Consider the following 18,066-nt stretch of genomic DNA (forward strand, 5'->3'; position numbering starts at 1 on the left):
ACATCTACTTCAGTTTCTAGAACATTATATGTTTGTGTTTCTAGTTTTCATATAAATTGTTGAAGTTCCTTTGGATGGAAATGAACAAAAAAATTATTAGAAATTTGGAACCCTCACATATGCTCGTCCATATAAAGGTTACTTGTGTTTTATGCATTCAATGCTGTTTTTGGACTTTGCATGCTTAGAAACTTTAATTACATCATTGTTCTTTTCAAATTTTTTGAGAAAATCCATCTTCATCTAGGAACTTAATGATATGCTGCGAGGTATCATGAGGAGTTGGGAATGCTAGGTTTTGAGTTCAGGGTTTACTTTGTGGAATCATATCCCTTGCCACCCCCTAACAAAGTCACACTAACCCTGCACCTTGTGTTGTGAGACGTTGAAATCCAATCCTGTGTAAATCACTTTATACAACTGTTCTCCACTCCATTCTTTCGTTAGGAGTTGTGTTGTAGTGTTACGGGTTTTGTAAGAACCCTGCAAACCTCTATCTCACTTCATAAGGTATGTATATACAAGGAACAAACTTTCGGCGAAATTTCGCCCATTTTGGTAAACAGCGAACCGAGAATGATGTCGAAAACGAAATTTTCCAACAATCGCCGAAAAATCGGCGATTTCCGGAGAATTAGCGAAATATAGCGAAAAATACCACCGATGTCACTCGTTTTCATTCAAATCCTCAAGTCAAACTGAAACACTTGCCATATTGCAGAAAAACAGTGATGGAGAGAAAAGGAGTGAGTGATTAAGTTGAGCATATGCAATTCCCACTTCTTCCTGTGCTGTTTCCACTTCTCCAGTGTCCTGGGATGGTGGACTGGTAGCAATCCTAATCTTCGTCATTTTTTAACACCAGATAGCTGCATTTAGAGACTTGATCCAGTCTTCAATGCTGGCAGCCCAATTTTCATTTCAAGGTTTTGTGCTTATAATTCCTCTCTAATTCAGAGTACCTCTTGAAGTCTACCTAACTCATTGGAGAAGGTAGAGAAGTCCAGTGGGTTTGGGGGTTCTGTGAGAATGCAGCCTGTCTACTTTTCCTCTATAATACATGATCTCCCTTGTCAGAAAAACACCCATTGAGATAATAGACATGGTTGTTATAACAAAACTTGTCACTTACCTGTCAAATGTACCCTACAGGGTCTACTTGTAACCCGTTGGACAGGGGTGGTTAGTTTCATAGTTAACCTGCTTAACATGGTGGTTGAAGCAAAACAATGCGTTTGTGGTTCATGAAACATGAAACTTGACTGACGAGAAGAGTGGGGTTACCATATTTAAATTCACTACATCCATTACCTGCCAAATGCACCCTACAGGCCTGACTCATAATTCTGTTGGGGGATGATTGGTTTCCTAGTTAACCTGCTATACAACTGCCTATCTTCTGCAGTTAGCTAGAGAACTCATGATATGACCCTTTAGATAAAGCTGTTCATTAATGGGAGTTCACCCAATTCAGGCCAGGAAACTGTCCGTTTCTTTGCTCTTCTTTTTGAATGATCTTGGCCTTTCTGACTTTTCTTCTAGTTCATTTTTTTCCTTTATTAATTTTTTTCTGAAGACAATTTCTGAATTGAACCAGATGAAAATCCCTTGAACATTACCATACATAGTAGTATTTTACCATCTCCATTTTTAATACATCTAACGTGGTCAAGATCTCTACTCTTCCTATCCCTTATTTTAGCTATTTTATATTTATAAATAGATTTTCCCCTTCCTCATGCCCAACTTATTGTGCAACTCTTCGTACTTCTTCTCCCTTGCTTTTCTCGCAATTTTATTAGCTTCATTTCTACCTATACCTTTGAAGATCTTCAACATCTTTAGTTCTTTGCCATGTCTTAAAACTAACTTTCTTATTCCTAATGACAGCTTGAACCTCACTATCCCTCCACCAATTCTCTCTATAAGAATGTAATTTTCCTTTTGATTCACCTAGGACATCTTTAGTCACTTTCTTGATACACAACCATCTAATTCCACATCGCATTAGTGTCCCCCTCAAAATCCCATTTTCCTTGTTTGACTACTTCATTAGCAAAGGATTTCAATCACTCTCCTTTCAAGTTTCACCATCTTATCTTAGGATAATAACTTTGCACCTTCTATGAGTTTTTTGAGGTAGACACCGATACAAGACCACAAGTATGTGTTGTGCAGTTAAGCTTTCCCTTGGTATCACTTTGCAATCTTTGTACAACAATCTATCAGTCCTTCTAGTTAGGAAGAAATCTATTTGGATTTTATGATGTACACTTTTGAAGGTAATTAAATGCTCCTCTCTCTTTTTTAAGTAAGTATTTACAATAGATAGATCAAAAGCAACAACAAAATATAAAATTGAAATCCCTTCCTCATTCCTCTCGCCGAAACCATATCCTCCATGTACATTCTCATAGCCTCTTTGATCTTTTCCAATCCGTCCATTAAGATCACTTCCTGTGATAATCTTTTCTCCTTGACCAATTCCTTGCATTAATCGATTCATATTTTCCCAAAATTCTTACTTTGTACTTCTATCCAACCATAGTTGTCAAAGCGTCCGCCTAGGCTCACCTAGGCGGCAAAGCGGTCAACCGCTCTGTTTTGAACTGCTTAATTGACGCTCAATCTGCAAAGGAACTCGAAGGCATAAGCTATATTCAAATCAAGAATCAATGAATCAGTAAATGCCTAGGTGAGCGCTTTGACAACCATGATTTGATAAGATGAACTTATGTTTGTGTTATTTTTTTGAATGAATGTGACTATTAAATATTTGTTTAGCTTATTATAGAAATTAGTTGTATTGAAAAGTAGTTTAAAAGTAGTTATATTGAAAAAATTTGACCCAACCACTTTGGTCGCCTTATTGCGGCCTAAGCGCCGCTTTGGTCGCCTTATTGCGGCCTAAGCGCCGCTTTGGTCGCCTTATTGCCGCCTAAGCGCCGCTTTGTCGCCTAATTGCCTAGGCAGAGCCCCAATTGCTTTGGCCGCCTTGCCACTTCGACAACTATTCCAACCCTACTTGAGGTTGTCCCTAATTACTCTCATTTAATACCCTCCCATACCCAACCTTTAGGTTCTCCCTTCACCCATCTTCTTCCTACATCTAGCGGAAAACTACCCACCACCGCCGTAAACCACCACAGCCCTTCCATTCCTGCGACCACCACCCCCATCTTCCCCCCCTCCACCACTCCCAGAGTTGTGTACGGTTGAGGTGCACAGTTCAAGTTCTTCCCCCCCCTCCTTTTCTGATTGATTTTGATTTCTGTCGAAGCGTTTGGTTGACCGAGATCATAGATGTTCATGGAAGGGAAAAGACGAACAGAGATGAACTGTATACGGTTGAGGTGCACCATTCAGGTTCTTTTATTTATTTCTGATTTTATTGTTTCTTGAGGCTTGAAATGTTTTATAGTCCATTTTCTTTTTTCTATTCTATGAGATTTCTTCTGGAGCAATGATTGTTGATTCGCTTCTATTTTTATAGAATTTCTCACTGAACTAGGAGACAGATACATGCGAATATCAAAGATTACACGCCTATTCGATTCCAAAGTAGACAAATCTGCAATAGAATCAAGTAGGATATTACCAGAGTCCAAACCGGAGAGTTTCTCCGTCCTCGCAGTTTCAGATGCAGTCTCTAGGATGAGACTTTTGCAGCTTTGTCCCTTACATTGATAAGAATTCCCCGAAAACAAAATAAACCCAGAAGCAACACCATCCAAATTGTAGAACTGAGAGTAGTGTTTCCTATTCCTGACACTAAGCGATCGGTCGATGGCTGGAAAAACACCTTATATGGAAATACAGGGATTGGCTCTCTAACAACAGAAACAAGGTGTCTGTAAGAAACACTACTTTATGGGTAACTTTCCAAATAAATCATTAGATGGGTAACAGTCGAGGGTGATTTCTAGCAAGGGGAGGGGGAAGATGGGGGCAGTGGTCGCCGGCGGGGGAGGGGTGTGGTGGTTTCCAGCAAGGTTTAGGAAGAAGATTGGTGAAGGGAGAACCTAAGGGTTGGTATTAAATGGGGGTAATCAGGTTATTTTACTGCCCCAAAGGGCATTAGGGTCATTTAATTTCAAAATTTGAATGACTTAAAACAGAATTTAGGTCAAAAAGTTAACTGTAGTTAACTTGTAATATTGGAAGTGGGTGACATGTAATATTTGCCACTATTGTGGGGAATCCTGAGCTTCACCTCCCACTATGGTGGGTGGCTTGTAAAGAACTCTAATATATTTAACTTGTGGTTGTTATATACCATATTATGTATTGCTAAGTAGTTACATGTCATTGAGTTAATGCGATCTAGTCTTTATCTGTTTCAGGCCGGCAAGACTGGGTTCTCAATAGGTGCAGCCAAAAAGCAGAATGCCTTGTCTTTAATAATTGGGCCTGGTTCAGGCTACAACTTGGTTAGTAAGCTGATTTACATTGTTCGTACTCTGGTTTCTGATTTCCCCTCTTGTTCTCTGATATCAGACTACCATACTAAAGAGAGTTTATGAAAATATTCAATATACAACAATGTCTTTGCAGAAGTCGAATCCATTACCTGAAGATGAGATGGTCAGAGCAACTGAAACAAGTGGAGAGCAAAGGCGGTCTGTGTTCCAAGAACAACTTCGTGCAGAACGGGAATCATTCCGAGCAGTCTTTGACAGAAGACGGCAACGAATCAATGTGTTAGAGATGGAAGATGAATAGTGCTACTATAGCAATGGAGATCCAAGTTTACCTACATTATTGTATTCTTTCCATGTTAGCTTTGCCTTGTAATTTCTCGAGGTGTGTTGGTCATCCTGCCTTGTAACTGTATTATTCAGAAATATTGAGTTTAGTTCAATGCTGTAAGAAAAGGAGCATCTTTTCTATGACTCTTCTCTCTCTCTCTCTCTCTCTCTCTTGTATATATGTAGCATCTGAGAGGGTTCGTTCCAGAAATCTGGGTTGGCAATGTCCGTCGGATATTAATGGAGTGTCAAATGTGTGACACGTCCAGATCTCACATACATGGACATATGCCATCAACTATCTAGAGAACCTGTAACCTAATTCCACCCCAAAAATTAAAAATAAAATAAAATTGCTGTAAGTTAAACATGGGTAGTAGAGCATGAAGTCACTACTAATTCCATGCTTGTTGAGCATAATTTCTTCTGTGTCCAGAATATCAAGACAATAATATTTTCTTTCAAATGATTAATTATTACCTTCTTCGGATGCAAGGCAATCACCTTATTATGGTTAAAAACAAGATGGGAAGGTAAGGGCTGGAACTGACGAAATCGGAAGTCTGTGTTTTCAGAATTCTATTCATGCCTTTGTACCGTGGGCCTGCCTGGCCTCGTTAATATGATCCTTCAGTCAAAACTGGTTCCTGTCTCTCTTTCGGGATAATTGAATTCAAACTAGCTTATGGGACACAGGTCATAAGAAGGAATAGACACCAGGGAATCAAGATATTAGGTTGTTTTGCTTTCTCAGTTCAACCCCTCTCCTTCAGCTTTGATGCCTTTGCCCATTTCTTAGTTTCAAGTTTCCTCTTTTATCTTTGGGTGGTTCTTCTCAAGGATATTGGAGTGTGGTTCTTCTCAAGGATATTGGAGTAGCCATTCCATGTTACTGTTCCACTTTATGGACTAGGTAGTCCTCAAAGAAGCCAGATTGCCAAGCGAAATTGCTTAAGTCATGTGCATTAACGATCAAACAAGACTTCGGTCAATTGGATCGAAATCTCAGTCGAGATTAAAATTTAGTGTTAAATTTTAATAATTGAGATCGAAATCTCTCGACTTTGGTCCAACCAACTAGAATGATTCGCTTGACAATCTCCGGTTGCCCAGTTAAAGGTCTGGCAATAGCCTGGTTGGTGATCACTATGTCAAAATATACATATAAAAGGGATTGGGTATTAGAAAATCAACAACCACAATTTACTCATGGTCATGTAGTGCTGCAGAGGATTTTAGCCCATGGATTGGCTCTAGCCTATCAGGGTAATGGACATGAAGCCACCAAAAAAGTAAAAAACGTATTTACCTTTGCTATAAAAGAAGAACTACAAAAAAGTACAATAGAAGAAAGAAATCCAAAGAGTACAAAAGTATTTTGGTCATAAATTATTAAGCTAAAGGAAACTATTTGGTCAATTAACAATATGTTCTTAGGGCTTGTTTGGTTACATGAGTATGGAGATTTTAAATATCTAAAGATTTCAAATCTATAGAGTCATAATTTATAAAATTAACTGTTTGGTTAATTGAATATGTGGAATGAAATCTGTAGATTCATCTGTGATTTTTGTAAATGTGCAAATGTTTAGTGTTTTTATAGTAGGGATGAAATCTCTGCATTTCACCCCATACCCATAAATCTATAGATTCACGTTTTTAGTGTAAAAAGATGAATCTCAAGATTTCATGAATCTAGAGATTTTCACAAACAAACGGGTATAAATCTCGCATTCATGAATCCAAAGACTTGAAATCTTTGGATTCATGTAACCAAACAGCCCCGTTGGTTCTTTTTTGAATGCTTTTAAGGGAGGCAATTGGAAAATGTCACTCTTTTTGGACTAAAATTTTTATAAATTATTTACCTAATTAGGGCAACCTATATTAAGGAATACATGATATCATTTGCTAGAATCGAAGGAAGCCCAGGTAGGGTTTCACCCTTTTGTGGAACTGCTCGATGTTCTTTTATACCAATTCTGGATATTGCTCGAAGGATTCTATATCCAAATGATTCATCTTCTTTTGCTACTTCAAAGAAGGAACCACCACTTCATCCGCTGGATTATGTAAGAACCCATTTACTTGGTGATGAATCATCTCCTTCTTACCATATTGAGCAGTGGGAATCCTTTTGTTCTGCCTATGTACTCAGATCTACAGGGATCAAATGCATGACTAGTGGCTCATCTTTTTTTTTTTTTTGAGTACAAAGGAGCTTTATTAAGCCGGAGATGAGGAATATTGATATGCCTCAGCAGAGTCGAACCCACGACCTCTTCACTAAGAGGTGTTGGTTTCAACCACTATAACAGCTTTGCTTTGGCAGCTGCTCATTTACTGTAGACAAAATCAGATACACACCTTGTTATTTCAATATCTGTGCAAGGCTATAGCTTCCTACCATTATTGTTCATGGCAATTTCAAGCCTCTGTGGCTAAATTTATTAGCTAATCATAATTGCAGTATGCCATCATTTTGGCATCACTTTGATATCAAAGTGAAAGCAAAAATCAGACAAAATTATTTTGGTATCAAAGCAGAAGAGAAAATTGGAGCAAAAGTAAAAATCAGTCTACATATGACTAAACACAATCAATTAGGCCAAAATTTTTTAGGAATTCTTTGTCAATGTCTTTCAACAAATCAAAAACCTGAGTAGCAGAGAACAATCTTTGGTTCCATTTTGTTGGTTGGTGTTCTTGATGTGAATCTTTGTGTAGAAAGTCCTAATAATCTAAAGAGAGTACATGACTCTGATTTTTAGCTTGAAACTTCTTTTTGGATTTCTCAAATACTTCAACCATAATTGCGATGTGGCATCATTTTGGTATTGAAGCAAAAGTAAAAATCATCATGAGTAAATCGTAATTGTTGATTTCCAAATACCCAATCCCTTTGTAGATTTGCTCTAATTAACCCAGTTCGTTTATCGAACAATTGGATCCTACCAACTCTATTCACCTTCCACTCATAGATTGACTCACAAATATACCCTCTTCCTTAGATGCATTCATTTACACACAAAATTCAGGTGTAACCTGATAATCTCCACTGATAGACAAGGAAAAGCCAAAACTTATTTGCTTCACTCCTCTTCTTTTTACAATTTGCATAAACCTTCATTGGCCTTCATTACAAATGATAATTACCTTTCTCCCGGATCATCAGTCTTGTACCAAACAACAAGAGTATTCTCGAGTATCTCCAGTTATGAGTTCGAAATCAAGAAGAATGGCACCCACATCATGTGTCTGCATTTCTTCCCTTTCTCTTCTCAGGGCTATGATCTCAGGGTCTATTTGATTAGATGAATCCAGAGATTTGAAATATCTGGATTCGCAAATGGGAGATTTATATCCGTTTGGTTGTGTGAATCTCTAAATTCATGAAATCTAGGGATTCATCTTTTTACACTAAAAACATGGATATGTGGATTTATGGGTATGGGGTGAAATTTCTTTTCCCTTTTATAAAAGCGCAAAACATTTGAACAATGATTCGATAGATGTTCTTTCTGGATGAATCCACAGATATCATTCCAAAGATTCAAGCTAACCAAACAATTAATTTTATGAACCATGACTTTATAGATCTGAAATCTCTGGACTGAACTCGTAATCAAACAAGGCCTCTAGTCATCTATCCTGATTCCTAGATCTTCCCTTTTTAGGTTCATTTTAATTTCCAAGATAGCGACGATTCGAACAGAGTTAACCAAATTGAACTTATGAAGGGATTGGGTATTTGGAAATCAACGGTTATAATTTACTCATGGCCACATGGCGCCATTGGGTGGCTATAGTCGGATAGGTGCTACTTCTAGAGCTGCAGAGGAATCTAGCCCTGTCTAATTATACAAGGAGGTTTAAGACAACCACTTGAAATCAACCATGGCATTTCAGTGGGGGTGAATATCATTCGAATATAGTGGATTTCATTTGATTGGTTCCAGAACTGCCTTGGACCTCTTTGTAGAAGAGCGAAGGAGTGACTTTTTTTTATTGGGATAATTATTATTGGCTCCTGTACTTTGATTTTATTACTACTGTATCCCCTGTATTTTTCAAAATTATTAATTCAATTTTTAACTTTGCTTACAATTATCATTGCCCCCTACCGTTAAGTTCCGTTAGTTTAATGATGAGTGGCATCTTTATATTTTCTCAAAAAACCCAAAATACCTTTATATTAATAATCTCTTTACTTATTTACCTTTTTGTCAAGTTACAGTAGTACCTTTAATTAACTGTGCGGAGAAAAAAGTAACTATAATGCGTTTTATAAAAAAAAAAAAAAAAAAAAAAAAAAAAAAAAAAAAAAAAAAGGGAAAAAAAAAAAAAAAAAAAAAAAAAAAAAAAAAAAAAGGGGGGTGGAAAAGAAAAAGAAAACAAAGCGACCACGAGAAAGAAGAAGAAAAAAAAAAAAAAAAAGAGGCCCCCAAAGGAGGAGAGAGAGGATAAGGAAAAAAATCACAAAATAAAGAAAGAATGATTGAATAAAACTAAAATAGAAACACGAAGAGGAAGGAAAATCAAATTCAACTCAAATTAGAAACTGAATATCACCTAATATATTTTCAAAATAAATGAAGTTTAGTGAAGGTGGGAAGCCAAATTAGATTTGGATTTTGTTCATTTCTTTAATTCAAAATAAATGAAGTTTAGTGAAGGTGGAAAACCAAATCAGATTTGGATTCTGCCAATTTCTTTAATTCAAAATAAATGAAGTTTAGTAAAGGCCGGAAACCAAATCAGATTTGGATTTTGTCAATTTCATTAATTCAAAATAAATGAACTTTAGGTTAAAATTGACATTTAATCTGGTTTTTATAAATGGGATAGCATCGTCTTTTCATTTTTTAATTTTAATGAAAGGCAAATTAGACATTACATATTCAAACATAACGGCTACTTAACACCGTTATAAGGAAGGGGAGCAACGATAATTTCGTAAAGAACAGTGTTTTGTTAGTAATAAAATCAAACTACAAGGGCAACAGTAATTATCCCTTTATTATTTTATTTTTGTTTTTGCGTGTGTATGAAGCATAAAAGCATAGAGATTGACATATTCATAGAAGAATAGAGAGGTATTAACAATATAATAATAGAGTTTAGTATATATTTATATATTTCTTTAAGTAACTGATACCAATCAATAAGGGTAAAGAATTGCTTTCAACTTATCTTTTGGCTTTCAATTTCTTTTTGATTCATGAAAAGAAAGCCAAAGAGGAACAAACATAATAAGTAGTAAAAACAAGAAGAAGAAGGAAAAAGATCAAGCAGAAGCCTCTAAATTCCGATATACACGGAACCACTGAAGCAGAATCAGCAGATCCCATTTAGCAAGGCTTGCCTTTGAAACAGTTGAGACAACCAGCGAAGCGGGTAAGCCTGGTAACGTAGGTACCTGGCTTGTGTGAGATCACATCCTTTGTAGAGAATGGTTTGCGGCTGAAAGGAGATCCTGATTGAACAAAGAAAGCACCATTCATAAACAAATCTCCTTGAGACCTCCATGTCCAAGACTTCCAAACATCCTCAGTTGCATAATCCCTCTTTGTCACTTCTTTCGCTGCCAGATTTGGTGGTGCTATGAATCTGTTACCTTGACTCACAATTGTCGGATGCTGACTTCCACCAATTGCATACATTTCCCAATGAGTGTAATCATTGTTGACAACATGAACAAATCCCCATCTGCATCTTGGCATCCTTTGCACCAAGCCTCTTCCAAAATGATTGAATGCTACGATGTCTGCATCTTCTCATCGGGGAATAGCTATCACTTGCTCCAAAAAGCATCACTTCGTTGTGATTTGTGATATGGTTGTTGGAGATTGTAATTGCAAGTGGAACCCATGATTGCATCTATGATTCCATCGTTGCATTGAGACATGGACATGTGATCAATCCAAACATTGGTAGCACCGAAGAGGGAGATACCATCGCCGTCACTAGGTGTGCGAAGACCGTAATGATTGACGGAGTCACGGATCAAGCCACCGGAGCCGGAGACGGTATGGTGGATGTGGAGATTAGTAAGGATTACATTGTCGACGTATTGGAGAGTAATTCCAGCACCATAGGCGATATGAACAAGTAACACCACGGCCATCAATGGTTTTGTTGGAAGTCACAATGAGTTCTTGATTGAGACGGATGTTCATGCTACGAGCAAAGATGATCCAAAGGGGTTCTGGTTGAATGACGGCATGCCGAAGGGTACCGCGTTTTGGGTTCACCAAATCATTGTCCGAAGGATCAGTGACCATATAGTAACGTCCCTTCATGCCTCCTCTGGTTTTCCCCGCCAAAACCCGAACGCACTTGGCATAGCTCTTTCGGTTCTTGTGCCAATCAGACTTGCATCTCCAAAGCATCTATCAATTGGGTTCGTAGCCATGCATGGTCCGTTGTACTTCTTCAATTCTCTTCTAGTGCTGTTGCTCTCCGGGTAATGAGTTGCTTTCAATGCACCGCACATGTGAGCAATATGTTAGTAAAGAAAATTGCAAACAAAAACAAAGGATTTGAAAATTTTAGAGAGATACCCACTTGTCTACTCCGGTGACGAACCGCTTGTGATCTTCTCTGGGTTAGGATCATAGTTTCTGAGAGTGCGTTCCTCGGCTTCTTTGGCACGTTTCTTCCACACCTCATCAAAATCTGCGATGTGGGCATTGACGACATAGGCCAAGAAAATGAAGGCAAATAAGATGTTAACCTTCATTGACTCCATTATTATCTGTGTCACTTATTCTCATCTGTTTCTCTCTATCCCTATGAAGGATTTATAGGGTTTTCTCGTTTGGTTTCTTTTACTGGGAATTTAGTTTTTCTTGTTTCGAACGATTGGAATGCAAGAGACCGAGAAGGTTGTATTGGAAGGATGATAGCTATGGTCTTAAGACTCCTAACCGCTCCAGATCAGTGTGATTAGACCCAACAGCCAAACACCTTCCAATGAATGATACCCACTTTTGCCTTTCACAATGCAGAAAACATTTATGCTTATTAGGCTTGATGTGTTGAGTGATGAAGAACAACAATAATCCATCTCTTTTTATATTGCAAAAGATAGCTAAATCTTGGTAGAGTAAAAGAGAGGTGAGATGTTTTAGGCGATATGTCAGGCTATCTATTAATTTGACATATGTAACTGCTTCGTCTCTTTTGCTGTGCTTTCTCGTCTTAGAAGTAATTCCCCATTTTGGTTGTTGAAGAGAAGGGATTCAAACGTTGAAGCTTTCTTGTTTTGCTATAAAAAGTTGAAACAATGGACACTACTATTTACATCTTAAATATTTTATTGCAAATATTGTCAGAATGTTAATTCAATATTTAGACAAAAAAAGTTTTATACCAATAAATAAATAAAAAATGATTTCTATGCATGTGAAAAATTCAGTAATGTTTTCCTTAATAATAATTCTCTTTTATTTTTTTTATTATATTTATTTGTAATTTCTATATATTCGTATCCTTTTTCAAGAGTTTCAACTATTTCTCCTTACTCAAAAAATTGAATTTTTTAAATTATTTTTTCTTTCAAACTAAATTTTTTTATTTTATTTCTCCCTTTTTGCTTTCTCTCTTATATGGTCACGTTCATTTGCACGGTTTCTAACTAGAGTATATCTATATCTCTATATATATATATATATATATATATATATATATATATATAAAAAAAAAAAAAAAAAAAAAAAGAGGGAGGGGAGAGAGAGAGAGAGGGGGAGAGAGAGAGAGAGAGAGAGAGAGAGAGAGAGAGAGAGAGAGAGAGGAGAGAGAGAGAGAGAGAGAGAGAGAGAGAGAGAGAATGGGTTGAACCAATGGGTCAGGACGTAAAGTACTGTCGAGGCATAGCCCCACATTCCCTACATAGACCAAGATCAATGATGAGCAGCTCAAGCCCTCTTCTTCCACCACAGATCTATAAAAATGGGCCATTTAGGTTGCCCACCAAAATATGTTGATTCAGGTCCATCTTCAAAATTTGGCACAAAAATTCGGATTACAACATAACAATGGCTAAAACCAAGTAGAGAAAAAGAGAGGAGGTGAGATGTTTCATACAGTAGGTGAGGCTATCTTTTAATTTGACATGTATGTATCGGTCCTTGTGTTGTGCTTTTTGTTGTCTTACAAGTGATTATCCGTTTTGGTGGTTGAAGAGAAGGGATTCAAAAGTTGAAGCATACTTGTTTTGCTATAAAAAGTTGAAACGATGAATACTACTACCTACATCTCACAAATTTTATTGCCCTATATGATGAGGTCAGAATGGTAATTCGAGTTCAGTCCATGAGATCTCATAGAGCACCTTCAAAATTTCACTACTAAGCTCAGGGATGTCTCGAGTCTCAGCCTTATTATAGTTATACAAGGAAGGTTTAAGACATTGAAGGATCCAACCACTTGAAATCAACCATGAAAATTTTTTTTTTGGTGTTTGAGGTTCAATCGGGCCAGCTTGCGCGCACTACGATTGCATTCTTAGAGGGAGTTTCGTCTCGTCTGCAAGGGTCGAACCCATGACCTCTCCATTGAGAAGTATGGATCTTATCACTCTACCAACCCTACATTAACATTTCAGTGGTGGTGAATATCATTTCAAAATAGTGGATTTCATTTGATTGGTTTCTCAGCTGTCTTTCTCAACTGTCTTGGCTTCCATGTAGAAGTCCAAAGGTGACTTCTTTTTTCTTGCTTTGATCAAAGTCTAAAGGAGATTGAACTCATGCTACTTATTGCCTTACTCATCTCTTTATGGGATACTCTGGAGATCTGAGGCAAGTCTCATGGCTGACTTGGTAGGCACAATAAAGTATCAATACTAGCATAGATTCATTATTATTAGGGATAATTACTATTGCCCCCTTATACTTTGGTTTTATTACTAATCAAACCCCCTTCATTGTGAAATTACTATTGCCCCCCTCACTTCTAAAGGTGTTAAGTGGTTGTTAAATCAAATATGAAATGTCTATTTTGCCCTTAAATTTAAGAAGTAAAAAATATGACATTACCCTCTTTTATAGAAAGTATATTGCATGTCAATTATATCCTTAAAATCTTATATTCTAGAATTAGTTTTGGATTTGGTGAGACCACATACTTATGATTGTTGAAATTTTCACATTCCACTTAAATTTTTCATAATCACAATGATGGAAGTTTTACAAACAAATTATTATATAAGATCTAATTGATAGAAAATTTGGTATCATACATAATGGTCTGCATATATTAGGTGATTTACAATTTTCAGCTTTGAATTAAATTTGATATTTCTTAATATTTTAGTTTCTATTTAATTACATATTTCCTTTATTTGGTGATTTATTTTTGAGAAAAAAAAAATCATATCTTTCCTCTATTTGGTGGTTTCTTTTAAAAAAGAAAATTGAAATTAAAATTAATTTTTTCCTATTAATGGTAGTATTATAACTTGAAAAAAGAGCAAATAAGTAAAAAGATAATTGCAGGGTTATTTTGTTGAATTTTGAAAAAATATATTGATGCCACATCATCAGTAAACTGACGGAGCTTAACGAGGGGCATTAGTAATTGTTGACAAAGTTAAAGGTTGGAATAGTAATTTTAAAAGTACAACGGATAAAGTAGTAATAAAATCAAAGTACAAGGGGAGAACAGTAATTATCCCTTATTATTATTACCATTTTGTGTAGAAAGCATAAAAGCATAGATATATAGACAGATTGACAGAAGAATAGAGAAGTATTAGCTATATAATAATCGGGTTCTTAAATTGAATCACTAACTGTTACAAATCAGTAAAAATAGACGACTGCCTTTAATGTTTTTTTTTTTCCATTCAGTTTCTTCTTGGCGCATGGAACGAAAGCCAAAGAGGAACAAACATAATAAGTAGAAAAAACAAGAAGAAGAAGGAAGAAGATCAAGCAGAAGCCTCTGAATACCGATATACATAGAACCACTGAAGCAGAATCAGCAGAACCCATTTAGCAAGGCTTGCCTTTGAAACAGTTAAGACAACCAATGAGCGGGTAAGCCCGGTAACGTAGGTACCTGGCTTGTGTGAGATCACATCCTTTGTAGAGAATGGTTTGCGGCTGAAAGGAGATCCTGATTGAACAAAGAAAGCACCATTCATAAACAAATCTCCTTGAGACCTCCATGTCCAAGACTTCCAAACATCCTCAGTTGCATAATCCCTCTTTGTCACTTCTTTCGCTGCCAGATTTGGTGGTGCTATGAATCTGTTACCTTGACTCACAATTGTCGGATGCTGACTTCCACCAATTGCATACATTTCCCAATGAGTGTAATCATTGTTGACAACATGAACAAATCCCCATCTGCATCTTGGCATCCTTTGCACCAAGCCTCTTCCAAAATGATTGAATGCTACGATGTCTGCATCTTCTCATCGGGGGAATAGCTATCACTTGCTCCAAAAAGCATCACTTCGTTGTGATTTGTGATATGGTTGTTGGAGATTGTAATTGCAGTGGAACCCATGATTGCATCTATGATTCCATCGTTGCATTGAGACATGGACATGTGATCAATCCAAACATTGGTAGCACCGAAGAGGGAGATACCATCGCCGTCACTAGGTGTGCGAAGACCGTAATGATTGACGGAGTCACGGATCAAGCCACCGGAGCCGGAGACGGTATGGTGGATGTGGAGATTAGTAAGGATTACATTGTCGACGTATTGGAGAGTAATTCCCGCACCATAGGCGATATGAACAGTAACACCACGGCCATCAATGGTTTTGTTGGAAGTCACAATGAGTTCTTGATTGAGACGGATGTTCATGCTACGAGCAAAGATGATCCAAAGGGGTTCTGGTTGAATGACGGCATGCCGAAGGGTACCGCGTTTTGGGTTCACCAAATCATTGTCCGAAGGATCAGTGACCATATAGTAACGTCCCTTCATGCCTCCTCTGGTTTTCCTGCCAAAACCCAGAACGCACTTGGCATAGCTCTTTCGGTTCTTGTGCCAATCAGACTTGCATCTCCAAGCATCTATCAATTGGGTTCGTAGCCATGCATGGTCCGTTGTACTTCTTCAATTCTCTTCTAGTGCTGTTGCTCTCCAGGTAATGAGTTGCTTTCAATGCACTGCACAACAGAGCAATATGTTAGTAAAGAAATTTGCAAACAAAAACAAAGGATTTGAAAATTTTACAGAGATACCCACTTGTCTACTCTGGTGACGAAACTGCTTGTGATCTTCTCTGGGTTAGGATCATAGTTTCTGAGAGTGCGTTCTTCGGCTTCTTTGGCACGTTTCTTCCACACCTCATCAAAATCTGCGATGTGGGCATTGACGATATAGGCCAAGAAAATGAAGGCAAATAAGATGTTAACCTTCATTGACTCCATTATTATCTGTGTCACTTATTCTCACTTTGTTTCTCTCTATTCCTATGAAGGATTTATAGGGTTTTCTCGTTTGGTTTCTTTTACTGGGAATTTAGTTTTTCTTGTTTCGAACGATTGGAATGCAAGAGACCGAGAAGGTTGTATTGGAAGGGTGATGGCTATGGTCTTAAGACTCCTAACTGCTCCAGATCAGTGTGATTAGACCCAATAGCCAAACACCTTCCAATGAATGATACCCACTTTTGCCTTTCACAATGCAGAAAACATTTATGCTTATTAGGCTTGATGTGTTGAGTGATGAAGAACAACAATAATCCATCACTTTTTATATTGCAAAAGATAGCTAAATCTTGGTAGAGTAAAAGGGAGGTGAGATGTTTCAGGCGATAAGTTAGGCTATCTATTAATTTGACATATGTAATTGCTTCGTCTCTTCTGCTGTGCTTTCTCGTCTTAGAAGTAATTCCCCATTTTGGTTGTTGAAGAGAAGGGATTCAAATGTTGAAGCTTTCTTGTTTTGTTATAAAAAGTTGAAACAGTGGACACTACTACGTACATCTTAAATATTTTATTGCAAATAAGTTCAGAATGTTAATTCAATATTTAGACAAAAAAAGTTTTATACCAATAAATAAATAAAAAATGATTTCTATGCGTGTGCAAAATTCAGAAATGTTTTCTTTAATAATAAATCTTTTTTTATTATATTTATTTCCAATTTCTATATATTCGTATCCCTTCTCTAGAGTTTCAACTTTTTCTCCTTACTCAAAAAATTGAAAATTTTTAATTTTTTTTTTCAAACTAAAATTTTTTTTATTTTATTTCTCCCATTTTTCTCGATTTTGCTTTCTCTCTTATATGGTATATATATATATAGAGAGAGAGAGACTTTAATTGGGTTAATGGGTTGAACCAATGGGTCAGGTCGTACCGTACTGTCGAGGTATAGCCCCACACTCCCTACATAGACCGAGATCAATGATGAGCAACTCAAGCCCTCTTCTTCCACCACAGATCTCTTAAAATGGGTCATTTAAGGCCGCCCATCAAAATATGTTGATGTAGGTCCATCTTCAAAATTTGGCACAAGAATTCGGATTACAACATAACAATGGCTACAACCAAGTAGAGAAAAAGAGAGGAGGTGAGATGTTTCATACGGTAGGTGAGGCTATCTTTTAATTTGACATGTATGTATCGGTCCTTGTGTTGTGCTTTTTGTTGTCTTACAAGTGACTATCCGTTTTGGTGGTTGAAGAGAAGGGATTCAAAAGTTGAAGCATACTTGTTTTGCTATAAAAAGTTGAAACGATGAATACTCCTACATCTCACAAATTTTATTGCCCTATATGATGAGGTCAGAATGGTAATTCGAGTTCAGTCCATGAGATCTCATAGAGCACCTTCAAAATTTCACTACTAAGCTCAGGGATGTCTCGAGTCTCAGCCTTATTATAGTTATACAAGGAAGGTTTAAGACATTCAAGGATCCAACCACCTGAAATCAACCATGAAATTTTTTTTTCTTCGTGTTTGAGGTTCAATCGGGCCAGCCTTATTATAGTTATACAAGGAAGGTTTAAGACATTGAAGGATCCAACCACTTGAAATCAACCTCCAAATTTTTTTTTTTGGTGTTTGAGGTTCAATCGGGCCAGCTTGCGCACACCACGATTGCATTCTCAGAGGGAGTTTCGTCTGCAAGGGTCGAACCCATGACCTCTCCATTGAGAAGTATAGATCTTATCACTCTACCAACCCTACATTAACATTTCATTGGTGGTGAATATCATTTCAGAATAGTGGATTTCATTTGATTGGTTTGTCAGCTTTCTTTCTCAGCTGTCTTGGCTTCCTTGTAGAAGTCCGAAGGTGACTTTTTTTTTTCCTTTCCTTCTTTTTCCTTGTTTTGATCAAAG

The 18,066-nt window shown here is 37.1% G+C and overlaps 1 protein-coding gene and 2 pseudogenes across 1 annotated transcript in view; 1 reads left to right on the plus strand and 2 right to left on the minus strand.

Moving 5' to 3' along the window:
* The window catches only part of LOC149006782 (P-loop containing nucleoside triphosphate hydrolases superfamily protein), a 32,604-nt gene extending 27,112 nt beyond the window's left edge, over nt 1-5,492 (plus strand). Inside the window, exons 12-13 of the mRNA XM_089166151.1 lie at nt 4,344-4,430; nt 4,555-5,492. Of these exons, the coding sequence (XP_089022277.1) occupies nt 4,344-4,430; nt 4,555-4,722 (255 nt within the window). The 3' untranslated portion in view covers nt 4,723-5,492. The remainder of the gene's footprint in view (nt 1-4,343; nt 4,431-4,554) is intronic.
* Nucleotides 5,493-10,099: 4,607 nt separating this feature from the next.
* LOC149006783 (pectate lyase-like) lies at nt 10,100-11,499 on the minus strand (annotated as a pseudogene).
* Nucleotides 11,500-14,746: 3,247 nt separating this feature from the next.
* Nucleotides 14,747-16,144, minus strand: LOC149006784 (pectate lyase-like; annotated as a pseudogene).
* Between the last annotated feature and the right edge of the window lie 1,922 nt (nt 16,145-18,066).

The sequence above is a fragment of the Hakea prostrata genome, chromosome 8 (assembly GCF_041222555.1).
Source record: "Hakea prostrata isolate BN-2017 chromosome 8, UWA_Hpros_2, whole genome shotgun sequence".
In the NCBI taxonomy this organism is placed as follows: Eukaryota; Viridiplantae; Streptophyta; class Magnoliopsida; order Proteales; family Proteaceae; genus Hakea; species Hakea prostrata.